Raw genomic sequence first — 17,177 nt, forward strand, 5'->3', positions numbered from 1 at the left:
TTTAAAACAGATATGTATTAGAAGATTCAACTGGGCAAGTTTTTTCTGTTCTTATTTATTTATTTTATTTTTTGGTAAGAGTATTATATACCTTCTAAAAATTTGGAAAATTATAGAAGAGTAAAATTTAAAACATATTTCATTACCCAAGGATAATTGCTACTAACCTTTTGTTTCATTTCCTTCCAGTCTTTTTTTTTTTTTTTAATGTGCAATGTTAAGTATGCTTTTGTTTTTGCTTTTTGGAGTGGAGTTCTATAGCAAGATAAGATACTTGGCTGTCGTTAACAGTGTACATTCAATGTGTACCTGTTTTTTACAATTTTTGAAAATATAAGGCTTTTGTGACTGCTTTGTGACATTTTAATGTTCCATTGATCAAAGTTTTCCATAATTTATATAGTTATTCACCTATTGGTAGACAATGTATGTTTATGATCATCAGTCATCAAGATTATTTTTAGAGTATTTTATCTCTGAGGTACCTGGGTGGCTCAGTGGGTTAGGCCTCTGCCTTCAGCTCAGGTCATGATCTCAGGGTCCTAGGATCGAGCCCCGCATAGGGCTCTCGCTCAGCAGGGAGCGTGCTGCCCCCCTCCTCCCGCCTCTCTGCCTACTTGTGATTTCTGTCCGTCAAATAAATAAATAAAGTCTCTAAAAAAAAAAAAGAGTATTTTATCTCTGCTTTCCAGCTATTGCCAGTTGAGAGGACCATCATTTTATTGCATCCATGCTTGATTTTGTTTTAACGCAGAATGATTTCTAATTCATCTCAGAGTAGCTAGATATTTTATATTTCCTCCATTGTATTTGAAAGGAAACTGCCAGGAAATCTGAGCATTCCATTTTCAATTATGAATGAAAATATGTAGTCTTTTTGTTATTGTTTTTATGTCATAAAAAATTTTTATAATTTTCTAAATTGTGTGCAACCAGGTAATACATATAAACAGGGCCTGTAATGTTAGAACCATTACCTATTTCCTACCAAAATAATTTTTTCTTTTCTCTTTTATAGCATAGAACATTGCATTAAGGAAATACAGTATGAAGTTAACAAACAGTGTCCAGATGTGCAACTGCGAACAACAACTGACTGCCTTGAATGGCTAGATAACTATAATTATAATCCATCCAAGTCACCGTCCATTCCCCATGGAGATTTGATAAAATTCCTCAAAACACTGGTAAAAAAAATTCATAATCTTGTTTTATAGCAAAGTGGGGTGGGTAAACAGGAATATTGTTCTTCAGTTTTTATATGTAAATATGTAAATATTTATTTTAGTCCATGTTGCCCTGCCGTATCTAGGGGCTGGGCTTTTGTTTTGTTTATATATTCCCAGTAGAATCTAGTGGGCTGTTGTCTTTACTTTTTATAATGAGCTATATCAATAAAATGTAGTTTTATAGAAATGGAGATTAAATATTCTAATTCCAGAGTGTGTTGATTGATATGTACCATACACATTGTCTACCAGAAAAGTTTGTATTTATTGTGTTTTCTGTCCTTCACAACTACTCCTTTTCTCTGTGCTTATTGTTAAGTATAAAAAGATCACCACTGATTATATGTTTTAAGTCTTCTTGTCTATCATTCCCTGCTTTCCCAAGCTGCCGGCATACCCAGTTTTGTTTTGTTTTTTTTTCCAATCAAGTCAATAATTTCTACAAGACTACTCTTAATTGATGGAGAGCTACTACATGGGTCATTCTTTGATACTTCCCACTCTCTACTGAGGGATGTGTTAGTAGCCTTCAGTGGAAACGCTTCTTCATTACACCTGCATCTACGAGGGGTAGCTAGCTTACAACAACAGTTTCCCAGAGAAGCAGCACAATTGTTAGAAAGCAGTAGGCCTGTAGCTATGGTTTTAATTTAATTTGAGGGGAAAAAGTTTTTGTCTAAACATCAAACATTGACAAAGGCAGATGTGGAAAATATCTTGAGGTTGTAGATGGCTGAGGATGACAGAATCAGATGGAACATTCTTGGCTATCGTTATTATTGCAGATGTCTCTTTAATGTTTGCAAAGTAATAAAAGGAAGAGAAAGGAAGACTGTGCGCCCTGAAGCCTTATTCTTTCAAGAAAATCCTCTCACCCATTATCTCTTGAAGGTGCAGCCCTGAAGAATAAATATGGATATAGTTATTCCTTTAATTTCTATTAAGAGCCATGTGTATTGAATTTCATTAATATTGATGTAATAATGCTTTCTCATTTAATTAAAAGCAAAAGCTTTTAATTATCTTTTAATCTGTCACACATAAGTCATTCTCTATTCACTGCAGGGCAAAGGCCGCTTTAGTTTTGCTCAAATTCATTAGACTGATAGGGTTGTTCCAGACCTAGGTTTTCTTACATAATTGATCATGTTATTTTGAGGAAAAGAACCACATTATTAAAACAGATTCAGATTAAACCAACCTTATTATCAAGTTTTCACATGCTAAAAGTGTCAATCTTAACAGTCATTTTTCATAGCTCTCTTTTTTTAATAGAAACATTTTTATTTATTAATTATATAAGTACTTAAGAGATCATCATTATGGCACTTTTACTGACATTATTCTTAAATTTAAGTAGTCATAGTAAACACATGTCTTAAACTTTTGTAACCTATTATTCTTTAAATCTTGCTTGATCAAATATTTACAGTTTTAGTCTGATTTTTAAAAAACGAAGATAGAGACACAAATATGACTTGGTTGTTTCATAATATTTACCATAATGCTGGCGTTCTGAATTCTATATAAGGACATTTCTTTTCCAGAAGTGCCAAGATAGCTAAATGGAGGGGGATGAGAGAGGGAAGGAGAGAGAGAAAGTTTCGGAAAGATCAGTGCGCTTTGTGGCTGTCTGGAGTCTAGTAGAAAGAACATGGATGAGAAGAAGGAAACCAGGGATTCATTCTTGGTTTTGTGCTTAATGTACATGACATTTGGAAGGTAGCTTAAACATGTTGCACATTAGTGTCTGTATCTGTAAATTGAGTTTTTAAATATCTATGTCACAGAGTTTTTATTATGAATAAGCCAGAGACTTGTTAGGAGAGTGCTTTTTATATAATAAGATACTATATAGATACTCGATATTATTTATTATAGATAGAACATTAAAATGGACATGACAGTGCTTAGAATGACTTGAGAGCAAATTCCTGGAATTTGCCTAGGAGTTCTTTATAATTCTGAATCACAGATAATACCTCTGATATCTCTGTCAGTAAGAAATTTCAAAGCCAGCCTGATTTTATGCCACCCGAATTTTGCTTCTAGTTTTCTTACAATCAGCTTGTTGCTACTCAGAGAATATGAACTAATTTCAGTATTAGCTGAAAGAGACATAATTAGGAAAGTCAGCATGTAAGGAGAATGTGTGCATGTAATACAAAGTCCAAAAAGAAAGTAACTTTCTGTCCCTTTACTATTCATAATTATAGCTACCATTGTTTCCTGTCAGCACAGAAAGAATAAAGGAATAATTTCATATCATCTTTTGGGGAAATGATTCTGAGAGTATTTTTCCCCATGTTGATTTAGTTATCTTTTTGGAGAGCACTGAAATACTCTCAGATTAGTTTCCAAGGTAAAATCTTTCTTAACATGGCTCTCAAAAAGGAATTTAAATGAAAGTTAAATTCTTTAAATGTATTAAATTTTATTCCTCAGGATGACTGCTATTAGTAACCTCCAGGCACATACTGTTATTTAAAGGTCTCTATTTTGTATGTTCATTTGGAGTTCTCTAAGAATAGATGTACTCATTCAGGCATGAAGATTTTCTACCAGGAATTACTTAGGGGCATGATCTTGAATTTATTTTGTCTGAGGAATACATTTCAATCGATGTTTGTTGCACATTTTTATTTAGAATTTTTAAGCTGCAGCTCAGGTTATATTGTGAATGGATAACAATGAGGCCTGAAAACTAGACTGTGTTTGGAAAACTAACTGAAAATATAGATCATCACCTGGGTTTACAAAATTTAACAGATCATAAAACTAACCTTCTAAAATACCTGAATCGATTGCATTCCAAAGGCAAAAACAAAATAGAACAAGATTTGAAGAGCATTGGTTCTAAATATACCTGAATTATTGTGAAATTGTGGGACTGTAGAAACGGTTTTTTCTTTACTCTTACAGTTAATCCCATTTCTAATGTTGTAATTTACTTTTATTAGCAAGATTTGCTGAAGAGTGAACTAAATCAAGAAGAAATGATACTGGATTTACTTTGGGACCTCTCCTGCCAGAGCAGCATTTCATTCCCATCACTGCTAAGTGGAGCATCTTTCCATTTCCTCTCTAGGACTTCTCTTCATTCTGTCGAAGATTATTCCTCTATGGATGTAATGTCTATATGGGATAATATCAGACTACAGCTCCGGCGCTTCTTAGTGAACAGATTACAAAGCCTTAATGAAATAAGCCATTCACAGCACAAGATTTGGTTGAAAACTCAGTGCATACAGCAACTCTTGTTTCTTTATCCAGAATCAGAAGTTATAGTCAAGTACCAAAGCATACAGAATAAACTGTTGGTTAAACTGCTGCAGAACTATTTTCCTTCTTACAGCAGAGAATCAAATTTAGACGACATGGTTCATGGATACCAAAGTACAATGCTTAAGTTATATTCGATGATAAAAGAGGATTTTAACACACTACATGAAATTTTAGCTCCAACCTCAACAGTGAAATTCATTAAAGAAACTTACCTGGATACTGTTACAGAAGAAATGGAAAAATTTCTTGAAAGTTTTTGTGAGCTGCAGTTTGAAGAAAGTGCTGTCCCCGTGATTAGAACAAGCAAGAGCTCCAGCAGGCATAGAGGAGCAGTGCATGCTTTGGGTTAGTGAGCTTTTAAATTTGTTTGGTTCAATTTAAGCCTTTTGATATCTTTAATTCTCTAACATTTTTCTTTTTGATGAAACTTAATTGCAAACTTGAAATCAGAAAATAAATGTTATGTAATTTTTGCAGTGCACATTTCTTCTGCATTTCTTTTTCTGTAAGTACACTAGTAGAAGAGCTTTTTTTCCCCTGTTATTTGAATTATTAAAGATGCTGAAAAACATAAGCCAAAAGTTTGCCAATAAAAGTTTTGGTGTTTTTGATTGCATGAGTTACCCAGTGAAATTGTATGTATATATGAATATATCCACCAATATTCATATATATGTAACAGAGAGGATAGTTTTTAATTAATTGTAACTTCCAAAGCTGAAACCTTATTAGGGAAAAATAATTGCTAGAAATATGTTGAAATTTGCATGAACTGAAATTGGAAGTCTAGATTTGTATTCCTTTAGTCAGCCAATTCCAATAAGGAGCTATTATGAAATGGCAGCTATATTATTAAAATTGCTGGTAGATATAACATTTTAGCTATAAATGATTTTAGAGGAACTTCTCTAGTATTATTTCTATAAGAATATACACAAAGCAAAAGTGATTTGAAAGTTTCTAATTTTATTTAAAAGATAAAGGAAAAAAGAAAGAAACTCTTGTGATATAATAAAATTTCTCCTGTCACCATTTTAATTTCCTACTAATGGAGAAAAATCAAGGTAGGAAATAATATTTTTGAAAATTATTAGTCATGCTTTTATGTAAAATCTCTGAGGCATATTTCTAAATAGGTGCATAAGCTGTATTTTTAAGTATTTGAAAATTATCATTTGGTGAATTGCTATCTTTGAATTTATGATCACTTTATAAATATTTCCATAGCTCACTATAGTTTTACATACCTTTCTTAATAAAATGCCAGAATACCAAAATACTAGGATACATGAATTTTCAAACAGCTTGTTATTTTCTTTTATATTTTTTATTTTCCTCTGGAAACTATATCACATCACAGAACAGACATGCATCAGCCAATTTTAGGTTATGGCAGAATACAAAGTTAATTTAGGAACATTACAATTTTGCTCAAAGCAAATAGATTTTCATTTTAATTGTTACATAAATTTTAAATGCATTTCATGAGTATACTTATTTTCTAATATAGTCTCTAAAAGAATTCCTGCTTACTTGTAAAGTGTTTTCAACATGAAAGTTTTATATATGCTAAATATAGTTTATAACAGAAGAAAAGATCCATATGGTTGAAAATATGTGTAAGTTGCTATGGAGTCTTTAGGGCTGATATTGAGGTGTTTTCTCATTCGTGAGAGAAAACTATGTGTGTAGGCTTTAACACCAAAATTTGAAACATTTTCTACAAGTCTAGGTGCACTGATCTTTCTCAAGCTCATTTATCTAAACGTTGGTATGAATCACTTGTTAAATGAATGCTTTCCATATGCCAGCACTGTGCCATATACATTCTTTTTCTTACTACCCTAATTTCATAAACAAAGAAAGAAGCTTAGAAACATTAACTTGCCCTGGGTCATGTTGTACAGAATCAGGATTCATATGTAGGTCATTATGTCTCCAAGACCAATGAATTTAATTATCATGGTAGTGGACCTTGTCTTAAGGCGTAGAATAAAGTGCTTTGTCACTTGCAAAAGAAATTTCAAACAGCACTTTTCAGGCAGACTACCAGAAAATCAATTCAGTTCAGCTTTATTGTGCACCTACCACAGGCAAGGGAGTTAGCAGCTACCATTTTTAAGGTACTGAGCTAGATGCAGTAAGGGAAAGAAAACTAAATGAATAACTGCTGTTTTCAAGAACTGCTAAACTAATTCTTAAATGGATCCACCATACTTTCCACTAATATTTGACCTAGTGACCAAATTTTATTTACTAAGGAAATACAGTTTGAGATGAGTGAAATCACATAATAGTATTAATAGTAAATATTAATACAAGTATAATAATTTATATTCCTATTATAATGAAATCTACATTGACTTGAATGGGTTGTACATTATGTTATCTTTAGTATAGATCTGTGTTTTTATGTTCGCCAAGTCTTCCAGTATTTTGCCTGAAACCATAGAAAAGATTTTCATTAGGTAACAATAGCTAACATTAATTGCACCAAACACTGATGTGCATTATCTCACTTACTCCTTCTAACCAACCAACAAAGTAGGTGCCATTATTTGTTATCTCTGTTATACAGTGAGGAAACTAGGCAGAGCGATAATAAGTAATTTGGTCAAGGTTACAGAGTGAAGCCAGGATTCAAACTGAGATTTGTCTGACTGCAGATCCTCTACTCTATTGCTGTGCTCTACTGCCTGAAGGAACAGGATAGAAATAGCTCATTCTATTGAAAACGCTGCTCCTTGGGGCACCTGGGTGGCTCAGTGGGTTAAAGCCTCTGCCTTCCGCTCAGGTCATCATCCCAGGGTTCTGGGATCGAGCCCCACATCAGGCTCTCTGCTCAGGGGGGAGCCTGCTTCCTCCTCTCTCTCTGCCTGCCTCTCTGCCTACTTGTGATCTCTGCCTGTCAAATAAATAAATAAAATCTTTAAAAAACCAAACCCAAACAAACAAACAAAAAACACTGCTCCAGAAGTGCCTGGGTGGCTCTGTTGGTTAAGCGTCTGCCTTCGGCTCAGGTCATGATCCCAGGGTTCTGGGATCGAGCCCTGCATTGGGCTCCCTCGGTGGAGAGCCTGCTTCCGCCTCTGCCTGCTGCTCTGCCTACTTGTGCTCTCTATCTTTCTGTCAAGTAAATAAATAAAATCTTAAAACAAAACAAAATACTGCTCTGAATCCTCTGTATTGTTAACTCTACTTTAGTGTAGTCATTGTTTTACTTTTCTCAAAATTATCCCACCTTCTTCTCATCTGATGACTATGTAATACCAATTTGAAAGTGTCCTGCTTATGATTCCTGTAATCTACAGATGTATCTTTAGCAGTTGGGGTGTGTGTGTAGGACCTTTTTTCTTCCAGCTTTATTGAGATATAACTGACATTTAACAATGTAAATTTGAAATGTACAATGTATTGATTGGATATGCATTTTTAAATTTATTTTTAATTTTTATATATTTTTAAATTTTTTATAAACATATAATGTATTTCTATCCCCAGGAGTACAGGTCTGTGAATCACCAGGTTTACACACTTCACAGCACTCACCATAGCACATACCCTCCCCAATATCCATAACCCTACCCCCCTCTCCCAAACCCCCTCCCCCCAGCAACCCTCAGTTTGTTTTATGAGATTGAGTCACTTATGCTTTGTCTCCCTCCCAATCCGATCTTGTTTCATTCATTCTTCTCCTACCCTCTGAACCCCCCATGTTGCATCTCCACTTCCTCATATCAGGGAGATCATATGATAGTTGTCTTTCTCCGCTTGACTTATTTCGCTAAACATGATACCCTCTAGTTCCATCAACGTTGTCGCAAATGGTAAGATTTCATTTCTTTTGATGGCTGCATTGTATTCCATTGTGTATATATACCACCTCTTCTTTATCCATTCATCTGTTGATGGACATCTAGGTTCTTTCCATAGTTTGGCTATTGTAGACATTGCTGCTATAAACATTCGGGTGCATGTGCCCCTTTGGATCACTACGTTTGTATCTTTAGGGTAAATACCTAGTAGTGCAATTGCTGGGTCATAGAGTAGTTCTATTTTCAACATTTTGAGGAACCTCCAAGCTGTTTTCCAGAGTGGCTGCACCAGCTTGCATCCCCACCAAAAGTGTAGGAGGGTTCCCCTTTCTCCACATCCTTGCCAGCATCTGTCATTTCCTGACTCTTAATTTTAGCCATTCTGACTAGTGTGAGGTGATATCTCATTGTGGTTTTGATTTGTATTTCCCTGATGCCGAGAGATATGGAGCACTTTTTCATGTGTCTGTTGGCCATCTGGATGTCTTCTTTGTAGAAATGTCTGTTCATGTCTTCTGCCCATTTCTTGATTGGATTATTTGTTCTTTAGGTGTTGAGTTTTCAAAATTCTTTATAGATTTTGGACACTAGCCCTTTATCTGATATGTCATTTGCAGTATCTTCTCCCATTCTGTCAGTAGTCTTTTGGTTTTGTTAACTGTTTCCTTTGCTGTGCAAAAGCTTTTGATCTTGATGAAATCCCAATAGTTCATTTTTGTCCTTGCTTCCCTTGCCTTTGGCGATGTTCCTTAGAAGATGTTGTGCGGCTGAGGTCGAAGAGGGTGTTGCCTGTGTTCTCCTCAAGGATTTTGATGGATTCCTTTCTCACATTGAGGTCCTTCATCCATTTTGAGTCTATTTTCATGTGTGGTGTAAGGAAATGGTCCAATTTCATTTTTCTGCATGTGGCCGTCCAATTTTCCCAACACCATTTATTGAGGCGTTCTTTTTTCCATTGGACATTCTTTCCTGCTTTGTTGAAGATTAGTTGACCATACAGTTGAGGGTCTAGTTCTGGGCTCTCTATTCTGCTCCATTGATCTATGTGTCTGTTTTTGTGCCAGTACCATGCTGTCTTGATGACAGCTTTGTGATAGAGCTTGAAGTCCGGAATTGTGATGCCACCAACTTTGGCTTTCTTTTTCAATATTCCTTTGGCTATTCGAGGTGTTTTCTGGTCCCATATAAATTTTAGGGTTATTTGTTCCATTTCTTTGAAAAAAATGGATGGTATTTTGATAGGGATTGCATTAAATGGGTAGATTGCTTTAGGTAGAATAGACATTTTCACAATATTTGTTCTTCCAATCCAGGAACATGGAACATTTTCCCATTTCTTTGTGTCTTCCTCAATTTCTTTCATGAGTACTTTATAGTTTTCTGAGTATAGATTCTTAGCCTCTTTGGTTAGGTTTATTCCTAGATATCTTATAGTTTTGGATGCAATTGTAAATGGGATGGACTCCTTAATTTCTCTTTCTTCTGTCTTGTTGTTGGTGTAGAGAAATGCAACTGATTTCTGTGCATTGATTTTATATCCTGACACTTTACTGAATTCCTGTATAATTTCTAGCAGTTTTGGAGTGGAGTCTTTTGGGTTTTCCACATATAGTATCATATCATCTGTGAAGAGTGATAGTTTGACTTCTTCTTTGCCGATTTGGATGCCTTTAATTTCCTTTTGTTGTCTGATTGCTGAGGCTAGGACTTCTGGTACTATGTTGAATAGCAGTGGTTTTAATGGACATCCCTGCCGTGTTCCTGACCTTAGCGGAAAAGCTTTCAGTTTTTCTCCATTGAGAATGATATTTGCAGTGGGTTTTTCATAGATGGCTTTGATAATATTGAGGTATGTGCCCTCTATTCCTACACTTTGAAGAGTTCTGATCAGGAAGGGATGCTGTACTTTGTCAAATGCTTTTTCAGCATCTATTGAGAGTATCATATGGTTCTTGTTCTTTCTTTTATTAATGTATTGTATCACATTGCTTGATTTGGATATGCATATGTTTTTATAAAATCACCACCATAGCATTAGTTAATATCTCCATCATGTCACATAATTACCATTACTTTCCTATGGTGGGAATATTTAAGATTACTCTCTTAACAACTTCCAAGTGTATAATATACTATTGTAAGATATATTCATTTGAATCCCTAGAAATTATTAATCTAACTAGAAATCTGTAACCTTTGATTAACATCTTTCCACTTCCCCTTTTCCCCATCCTCTGGTAAACACCATAATACTTCATTTCTATGAATTAATTTTTATTTAGATTTCACATGTTTTATTGTAAAGTATTTGTCTTTTCTCGGAGTTATTTCACTTAGTAGAATACCTTCAGAGTCCCTCCATGTTGTTGAACATTGCAGGATTTCCTTCTTTATCATGATTGAACAATATTCCATCATTTACATATATATATATATATATATATATATATTTGAAAATTTTTGCTTTTGTTGCTTGTGCTTCTGGTGTCATATCTAAAAAATCATTGCCAAGACCAGTGTCAGTGCTTCCTTCTCAAGGTTTTACAGTTTTACAGAACTTATATTTAAGTCTTTAATCTATTTTGAATTAATTTTTAAGAGTGTTTTAAGATAGGGTACAATTTCATTCTTCTGCATGTGATTATCCAGTGTTCCCAGCACCATTTATTTAATCCTTTCCCCAGTGAATATTCTTGGTTCTCTTGTCAAATACCAGTTGACCAGACACATGAGAGTTCATTTCTGAGTTCTCTATTTTGTTCCTTGGTCTCTGTGTTTTGATTTATAGGCCTGCAGTATAGCTTGAAATTGGGAAGTGTGATACCTTTAGCTTTGTTCTTTCTCAAGATTGCTTTGGCTATTTGAATTCTTTGTAGTTCCATACAAATTTGAGGATTATTTTTTTCTATTTCTGTGACAAACCATATTGAAATTTATTTTTAATTTTATTTTTTAAAATAATCTCTACACCCATTATGGGGCTTGAATTCATAAGCCTAAGATCAAGGTTTGCACACTCTACTGACTGAGCAGCCAGTTGCCCCTGCACTGAAATTCTCATAGAGGTTGCATTGAATCTAGATGGCTCTGGGAAAAATGGAGTTTTAGCAGCTTAAATTCTTTCAATGCATGAATATCCAGTATTTTCCCATTTATTTGTATCTTCTTCAATTTTTTTATTCAAACTCTTATATTTTTCAGTATACATATATTTAACTCAATTGGTTTAATGTATTGCTCAATATTTTATTGTTTTTGGTGCTGTTGTGAGTGGGATTGTTTTATTTCTTTATCAGATATTTCATTGCTAGTATATAGAAATGCAACTGCTTTCTGTATGTTGATTTTATATCCTGAAACTACTGAGTTCATTGATTTTAATTCTAACAGTTTTTTAGTGGAATCTTTAGAATTATTTATATAAGATCATATAATTTGCAAAGACAATTTCACTCTTTTTTTTTTTTCTCATTTGAATCCCTTTTATTTATTTATTTTTTTCTTGTCTGATTGTCCTGGCTAGGACTTCTAGTATTATGTTGATAAGAGTGGTTAGAATGGGCATCTTTTTGTCCTATTGATCTTAGAGGAAAATGTTTCAGCCTTTTACCTTTGAGTTTGTGGGCTGTGGGCTTGTTATAAATGGTCTTTACTGTGTTGAGGTATGTTCCCTCTACACCAAATTCACTGCAAGTTTTTAATCATGAAAGGATATTGTATTCTGTCAAATGCCTTTTCTGTATCTCTGGAAGTGATCATATGGTTTTTATCTTTTATTAATGTGGTGTATCATGTTGGTTGCGTATATTAAAACATCCTGGCATCCTAGATATAAATCCCACTTGGTCATGGTGTATGATCCTTTTAATATGGTGTTAAATTCAGTTTGCTAATAGTCTGTTTAGAATTTTTACATCTATATTCATTGGGAATACTGGCCTGTAATTTTATTTTCATGTAGTGTCCTTATCTGGCTTTAGTATCTGTGTAATGTTTGGCCTTGTTAGCTATGTTTGAGAGTGCTGCTTCTCTTCAGTTTTTAATCAGCTAATTAATGAACTGATGTGCTATCTGTTTCTGCATATACTACTACATACTTGATGAGCTAAGGCTATTTGGATCCACTGAATCCTTAACCGCCTTTGATTTTTCTAGGTAGATTGAGGATTGGTTGTTTTTTCCCCAGAATGATCTATAAACTATTTATGTGTACATATAAATCAATGTATGTTTATATCTGTATTTGTAATATGAATATATAGAGATAACAGTACTTGAGTATCAAAAATAATTACAGCTTTTTATTATGTATGTTTTACATATATGATTTCATTTAATCTTTGAACCTTATTCATATTTTAAATGTGAGAAAACTGAGACTATAAAGGTAACTATTTTCCAAGGCCTCACATAATTATTTTCTAAAAGTCCACAGAAAGAGAATTTTGTTGTTTGCAGTTATTTGGTATATTATTTTGATATGTTGCTAAATTCCATGGCAAAAACTGCATAAGGCACTATGGCAACTAGCATAAAAATAATTTACCAGGCACTTTCTTATTTTCTTTTTTATTTTAACATTCCTGTGTTCTACACTCAAATTTTTTGCCTTTCTTTTTTAATTAACAGTGATTCATAACTGACTCATGAGTTGCATGTGCTTATTAACTTAGACAATGATGAGGCACTTTTTATGCTATTTTATTTGATTTTACCAGCTGGCCTTTCTGGTGGTTTAGTGTTCACCTGAGCACCTCAGAGTAAATTCTGCCTGCAACCATGCAGCTGGGTATTGATTCAAGTTCTCTGGTACATGCATTTAAAATATGGTAACAATCTCTCCAGCCATCTTCCAAAGACAAAGTACCAGGCAGACACTTAATTTATGTTATATAAGTTCATCCCTTGACTTGAATTCCACTTCTTGACATTGTATGGTAACCCTTTTTCTCCTTGATATTCCTCTGATTTTGTAATTTTAATTTCTTTGAGATCATTTGCAACTTTAGTATTATAATACATTTAGAAGTATATAGCTTTGCGTCCCTGCATGCCTCAGCCTTAAGTGTCTGCCTTCTGTTCAGGTCATGATCCCGGGATCCTGGGATCAAGCTCTGCCTCGGACTCCCTGCTCAGCAGGGAATTTGCTTCTCCGTCTGCTGCTCCCCACTTGCCCTCTCTCTCTCTCTGTCAAATAAATAAATAAAATTTTTAAAAAGTTTTAAAATATATAGCTTGTATGTTTTGCAATTTGAAGAATATGATGAAATCATGTTAATATATATATTATTGAATCTTTGTGATTTGATGATCTGTCTAGAAAAGAACCATATTATTTATTTAGATATTCTTTTATAGTGTTTCAAAAATGACATAAGAACCAAGATTTCCTCAATAATTCTTATTTTGTTCATCTGTGTTCTCATAGATTCTCTTATAATTTTTGGAGAAAATTATCAATTATTTTATAACAATTTATGCTATAATAGTGTTGTTTCACCTAATTTATAAGGCTTTAAATTTTCATTTAAAGTCAAGCAACTGGGCGCCTGGGTGGCTCAGTGGGTTAAAGCCTCTGCCTTCAGCTAAGGCATGATCTCAGGGTCCTGGGATCGAGCCCCCACATCGGGCTCTCTGCTCAGCGGGGAGCCTGCTTCCCCCTGTCCCCGCCTGCCTCTCTGCCTACTTGTGATCTCTCTCTCTGTGTCAAATAAATAAATAAAATCTTTAAAAAAATAAATAAAGTCAAGCAACTTTCATAAAGCTAGAAATCCACCTTTTAGCATTTTTATTATGACCTGATAGGTCATTATCTGGGATGTCAGATCCATATTTACTCATGTATGGGTGTCATCCATGTTTCAAAATTGTCCCCTCCTTATATTGAAACATTTTTTATATCTACATTTGGAGTGGTTAATTGATCAAATTACTTTTAGTTTTTAAAATTGTATTTTCTTTATATTTAAGGAAAGTTATTGCCATTTTTCTCCATGTTTGAAAAAAGAGAGGATTTGTTTATGTGTAGTAAATTTCAGGCATATCAATCCTCTGTATTTTATTATGCAATGATACATTAGGAGTTTTTATTAATAGGAGAAATTTCCCAGTCCCTGTGTTTCTTACTCTGAATTTTCTCAAGGTTATTGTTAGCTAGAAAAGCAAAGACATAAGAGAATACAACACATGCCTTTGAATATTTGGAAGGTGTCTAAAGATCTATAGTGGGTGCAAGGTTGAAACTAAGTGGCATCTAAGGCCACTTCGCATTCACAGTCCCTTGCTATTTTGTTTAAGGAAGGTAGAGAGAGTGGGAAAAACAGAATCCTTCAAGGGAAGAAAAGATCCTTCAGGGTAAAGAAGACCTTGAAACCAAATAAAGGTAGAAATTCTCGACTAAGGAGGCTCAGATCACAGTTGGAAAGTAGGCCAATGTTAATTCACCCCAGTTTCTCTCATGCTCCTCCACTTGCTCTGATTAGTTGAGTGATGAAGATCACTCAGGAAAGATGAAGTATCTTGAGGTCAGCATGCAAAATGTGTACAAAAAGAAGCTTTTGTATGAGTATTGTTAGAGAAGATTCCAAGCCTTCTGGAAGGACACCGCATCTTTTCACCCTGTCATGTGCTCCTGAGGCAGAAATGAAGAGCTTTGTTAAATCTCTAATGACAATTATGCCTTCTAACTCCACACTAGTAGAAGCTGAAATTTCAAATAATACAAAACAGTAACAGGCAAAAAGAATTCAAAAGAGAAAGTAATAGGTTTATTCAGTTATTACAAGTTCCTCTAAAATAACAATAGTCTCAGGTTTCATAGCATCGTTGAATTCTAGAAAATGGTATTGTTGCTCAATTTTTTTTCCCCACTGCTTTATCATGAATACCATTTTTTAATGAAATACTGGTGCATTCCTTATTTACAATGAACTTGGCTCTCAGAAGGTGAAAAATGTACTTACTGGGATTCAAGGGTGGTGGTCCTACATCTTCCTCCCCCTTATTTTGTGGCCTTAGGTAAGTTATTTAACCTTTTCAAATTGTTGCAATAGATAAAATTAAAGGGTTATATTAGATGGTGTCTAAACTCTCCATTTTCTCTGACTGTGTGTCATGGAAATCATTCCACACCCAGATTTTATACCTATAGTTTGTCGCTGGAAGCTGCCACATTTATTTCCCTACTGACAGTACAGATGTGTTAACTGGCTAAGGATATGATTTTGTTTGCCACAAAAGCAGATACAAAAACTTGTTTTAGATATTTATCTATGTGATTTTTCTTCCTCAAGTGAAATGTGAGAATAACAATACAAAAACTGCCCACCTCCTATGTTTGTATTTTTTTGTCTGGACGGAATGGTGAAGAGGGCAGTAGGTAGTTTAAGCAAAAAGAAGTAGAGTCTCTTATTCCAGCTAACATCTGAAGCTATTCCTAGTAATTATTTTGGGGATTTCCCCTGTGATTCCACAATCAAGTGTTTTTATTTGTTTTATTTTTAGTTTCTTTTATTGCTTTATTTATTTCAGGGGCATTTTTAGTCAGATAATTGAAAATTAAGATCACAGACAAGAACTGGAAATGCAATTATTATTCTGTACTGTCGATTAAAAAAAAAAATCTCTATGCCTTTTTTCTGGCATGTATTTAAAGCAGACAAGACAGGGATTTAATAATGACTTGCGTGTGTGTGTGGTGGTAGGGGGGGTGTTCCTGAGGAAGAACCAGCTCATTTCTGCAAAGCTGCAGACAGTAGGCATGGACAATACTTTTTTTCTAAAAACGTCTCTGTTTCCATACAAAGCCTTATATAAGTACAAAATGAAAGCCTCAGAATTAAGCCTGGAAGGCATAGAAGAGTGATCTTGTCCTATAAATCTGTGGGTAAAAATTTGATGAGCCATACTATAATGAAACTATTACACATGTTAAACTTTCGTAAATAATTTCAGTATTTTTTTTCCCACATGTAAAGAATGTCAAAAGTGATGATTTGGGTTTTGGCATCACTCATCCTAAAGCCTTTGCTGCAGTCAATTCTGTTACATGGCATATTCAGTGCCTTTTTGAGGCTTCTAGAATATGCTAGGGCAGCCATGCCATCAGCTGAGAAAAGGGGGCTTGGGGCTTATCTTCCCCTTTTCTGAGCCAGGAGGGCATTCTCTCTCCATTGAACCTAATTTCTTTCTGTACTGTTGATCTTTCCCTAGTAGAAGTATACAAGGTGATCCATCAGGGCGAGGATAAAAACTAGAACTATTTCATTTTAATTTCATCCTTTATGTATGAGCCAGAACAGTACAAATTCTTCAAGCAACTTAAGATTGTGTTTTGTGTGTTTAAAAGTCATTTTCAGCCATGCTAATTCTTGAATTTTTGTATGGCACATATCACTTAGGATCTATTTTGTGGGAAATACTTGAATAAAGTAGATACTTGGCAAAGGATGCTACTCAGAACGTGAATTCAACATTAGTTTTCATTAGTATTTCCCTATTGATCATTTTCACTCTTCCTTGTTATCCTATGTTATGTTTACAAATACATAAAGTCTGTTAGAAGCTTAAGTTATAAGTTCTAGTTTATCACATACTGTGCTAAGGACTTTATATACTGATATGCCATTTATACAATTTATAAAATTTATAAAAATTTATAAAACAAAATTATACTCTCAAAAATTAGTTATTATTCCTATTTTATAGATAAAGAAATGGAGTTTGGACAAGTTGAGTAGCTTGCCAAAAGTCCCACTGTAGGAACTACTTGAACTGGTATTCAAGTCCATTTCTGAATCATGACTAAACTCATTCTCTTTTAACTACTTTTAACTCTTTTAACTAATTT

General features: G+C 34.2%; 1 protein-coding gene across 4 annotated transcripts in view; it reads left to right on the forward strand.

The window, feature by feature from the left end:
- KIAA0825 (KIAA0825 ortholog) overlaps positions 1 to 17,177 on the forward strand; it is a 410,770-nt gene that overhangs the window by 67,462 nt on the left and 326,131 nt on the right. For 3 of the 4 annotated variants that reach the window (XM_004769904.3, XM_045074529.1, XM_013044496.2), the window contains 2 exons: positions 1,019 to 1,187; positions 4,190 to 4,859. In XM_004769904.3, coding sequence (XP_004769961.1) covers positions 1,019 to 1,187; positions 4,190 to 4,859 — 839 coding nt within the window. Of the gene's footprint in view, positions 1 to 1,018; positions 1,188 to 4,189; positions 4,860 to 17,177 lie in introns of those variants that run through there. The other variant, XM_045074530.1, reaches the window with a different exon arrangement.

The sequence above is a fragment of the Mustela putorius genome, unplaced genomic scaffold (assembly GCF_011764305.1).
Source record: "Mustela putorius furo isolate JIRA1106 unplaced genomic scaffold, ASM1176430v1.1 tig00537350_pilon_pilon_pilon, whole genome shotgun sequence".
NCBI classification, from domain to species: Eukaryota; Metazoa; Chordata; class Mammalia; order Carnivora; family Mustelidae; genus Mustela; species Mustela putorius.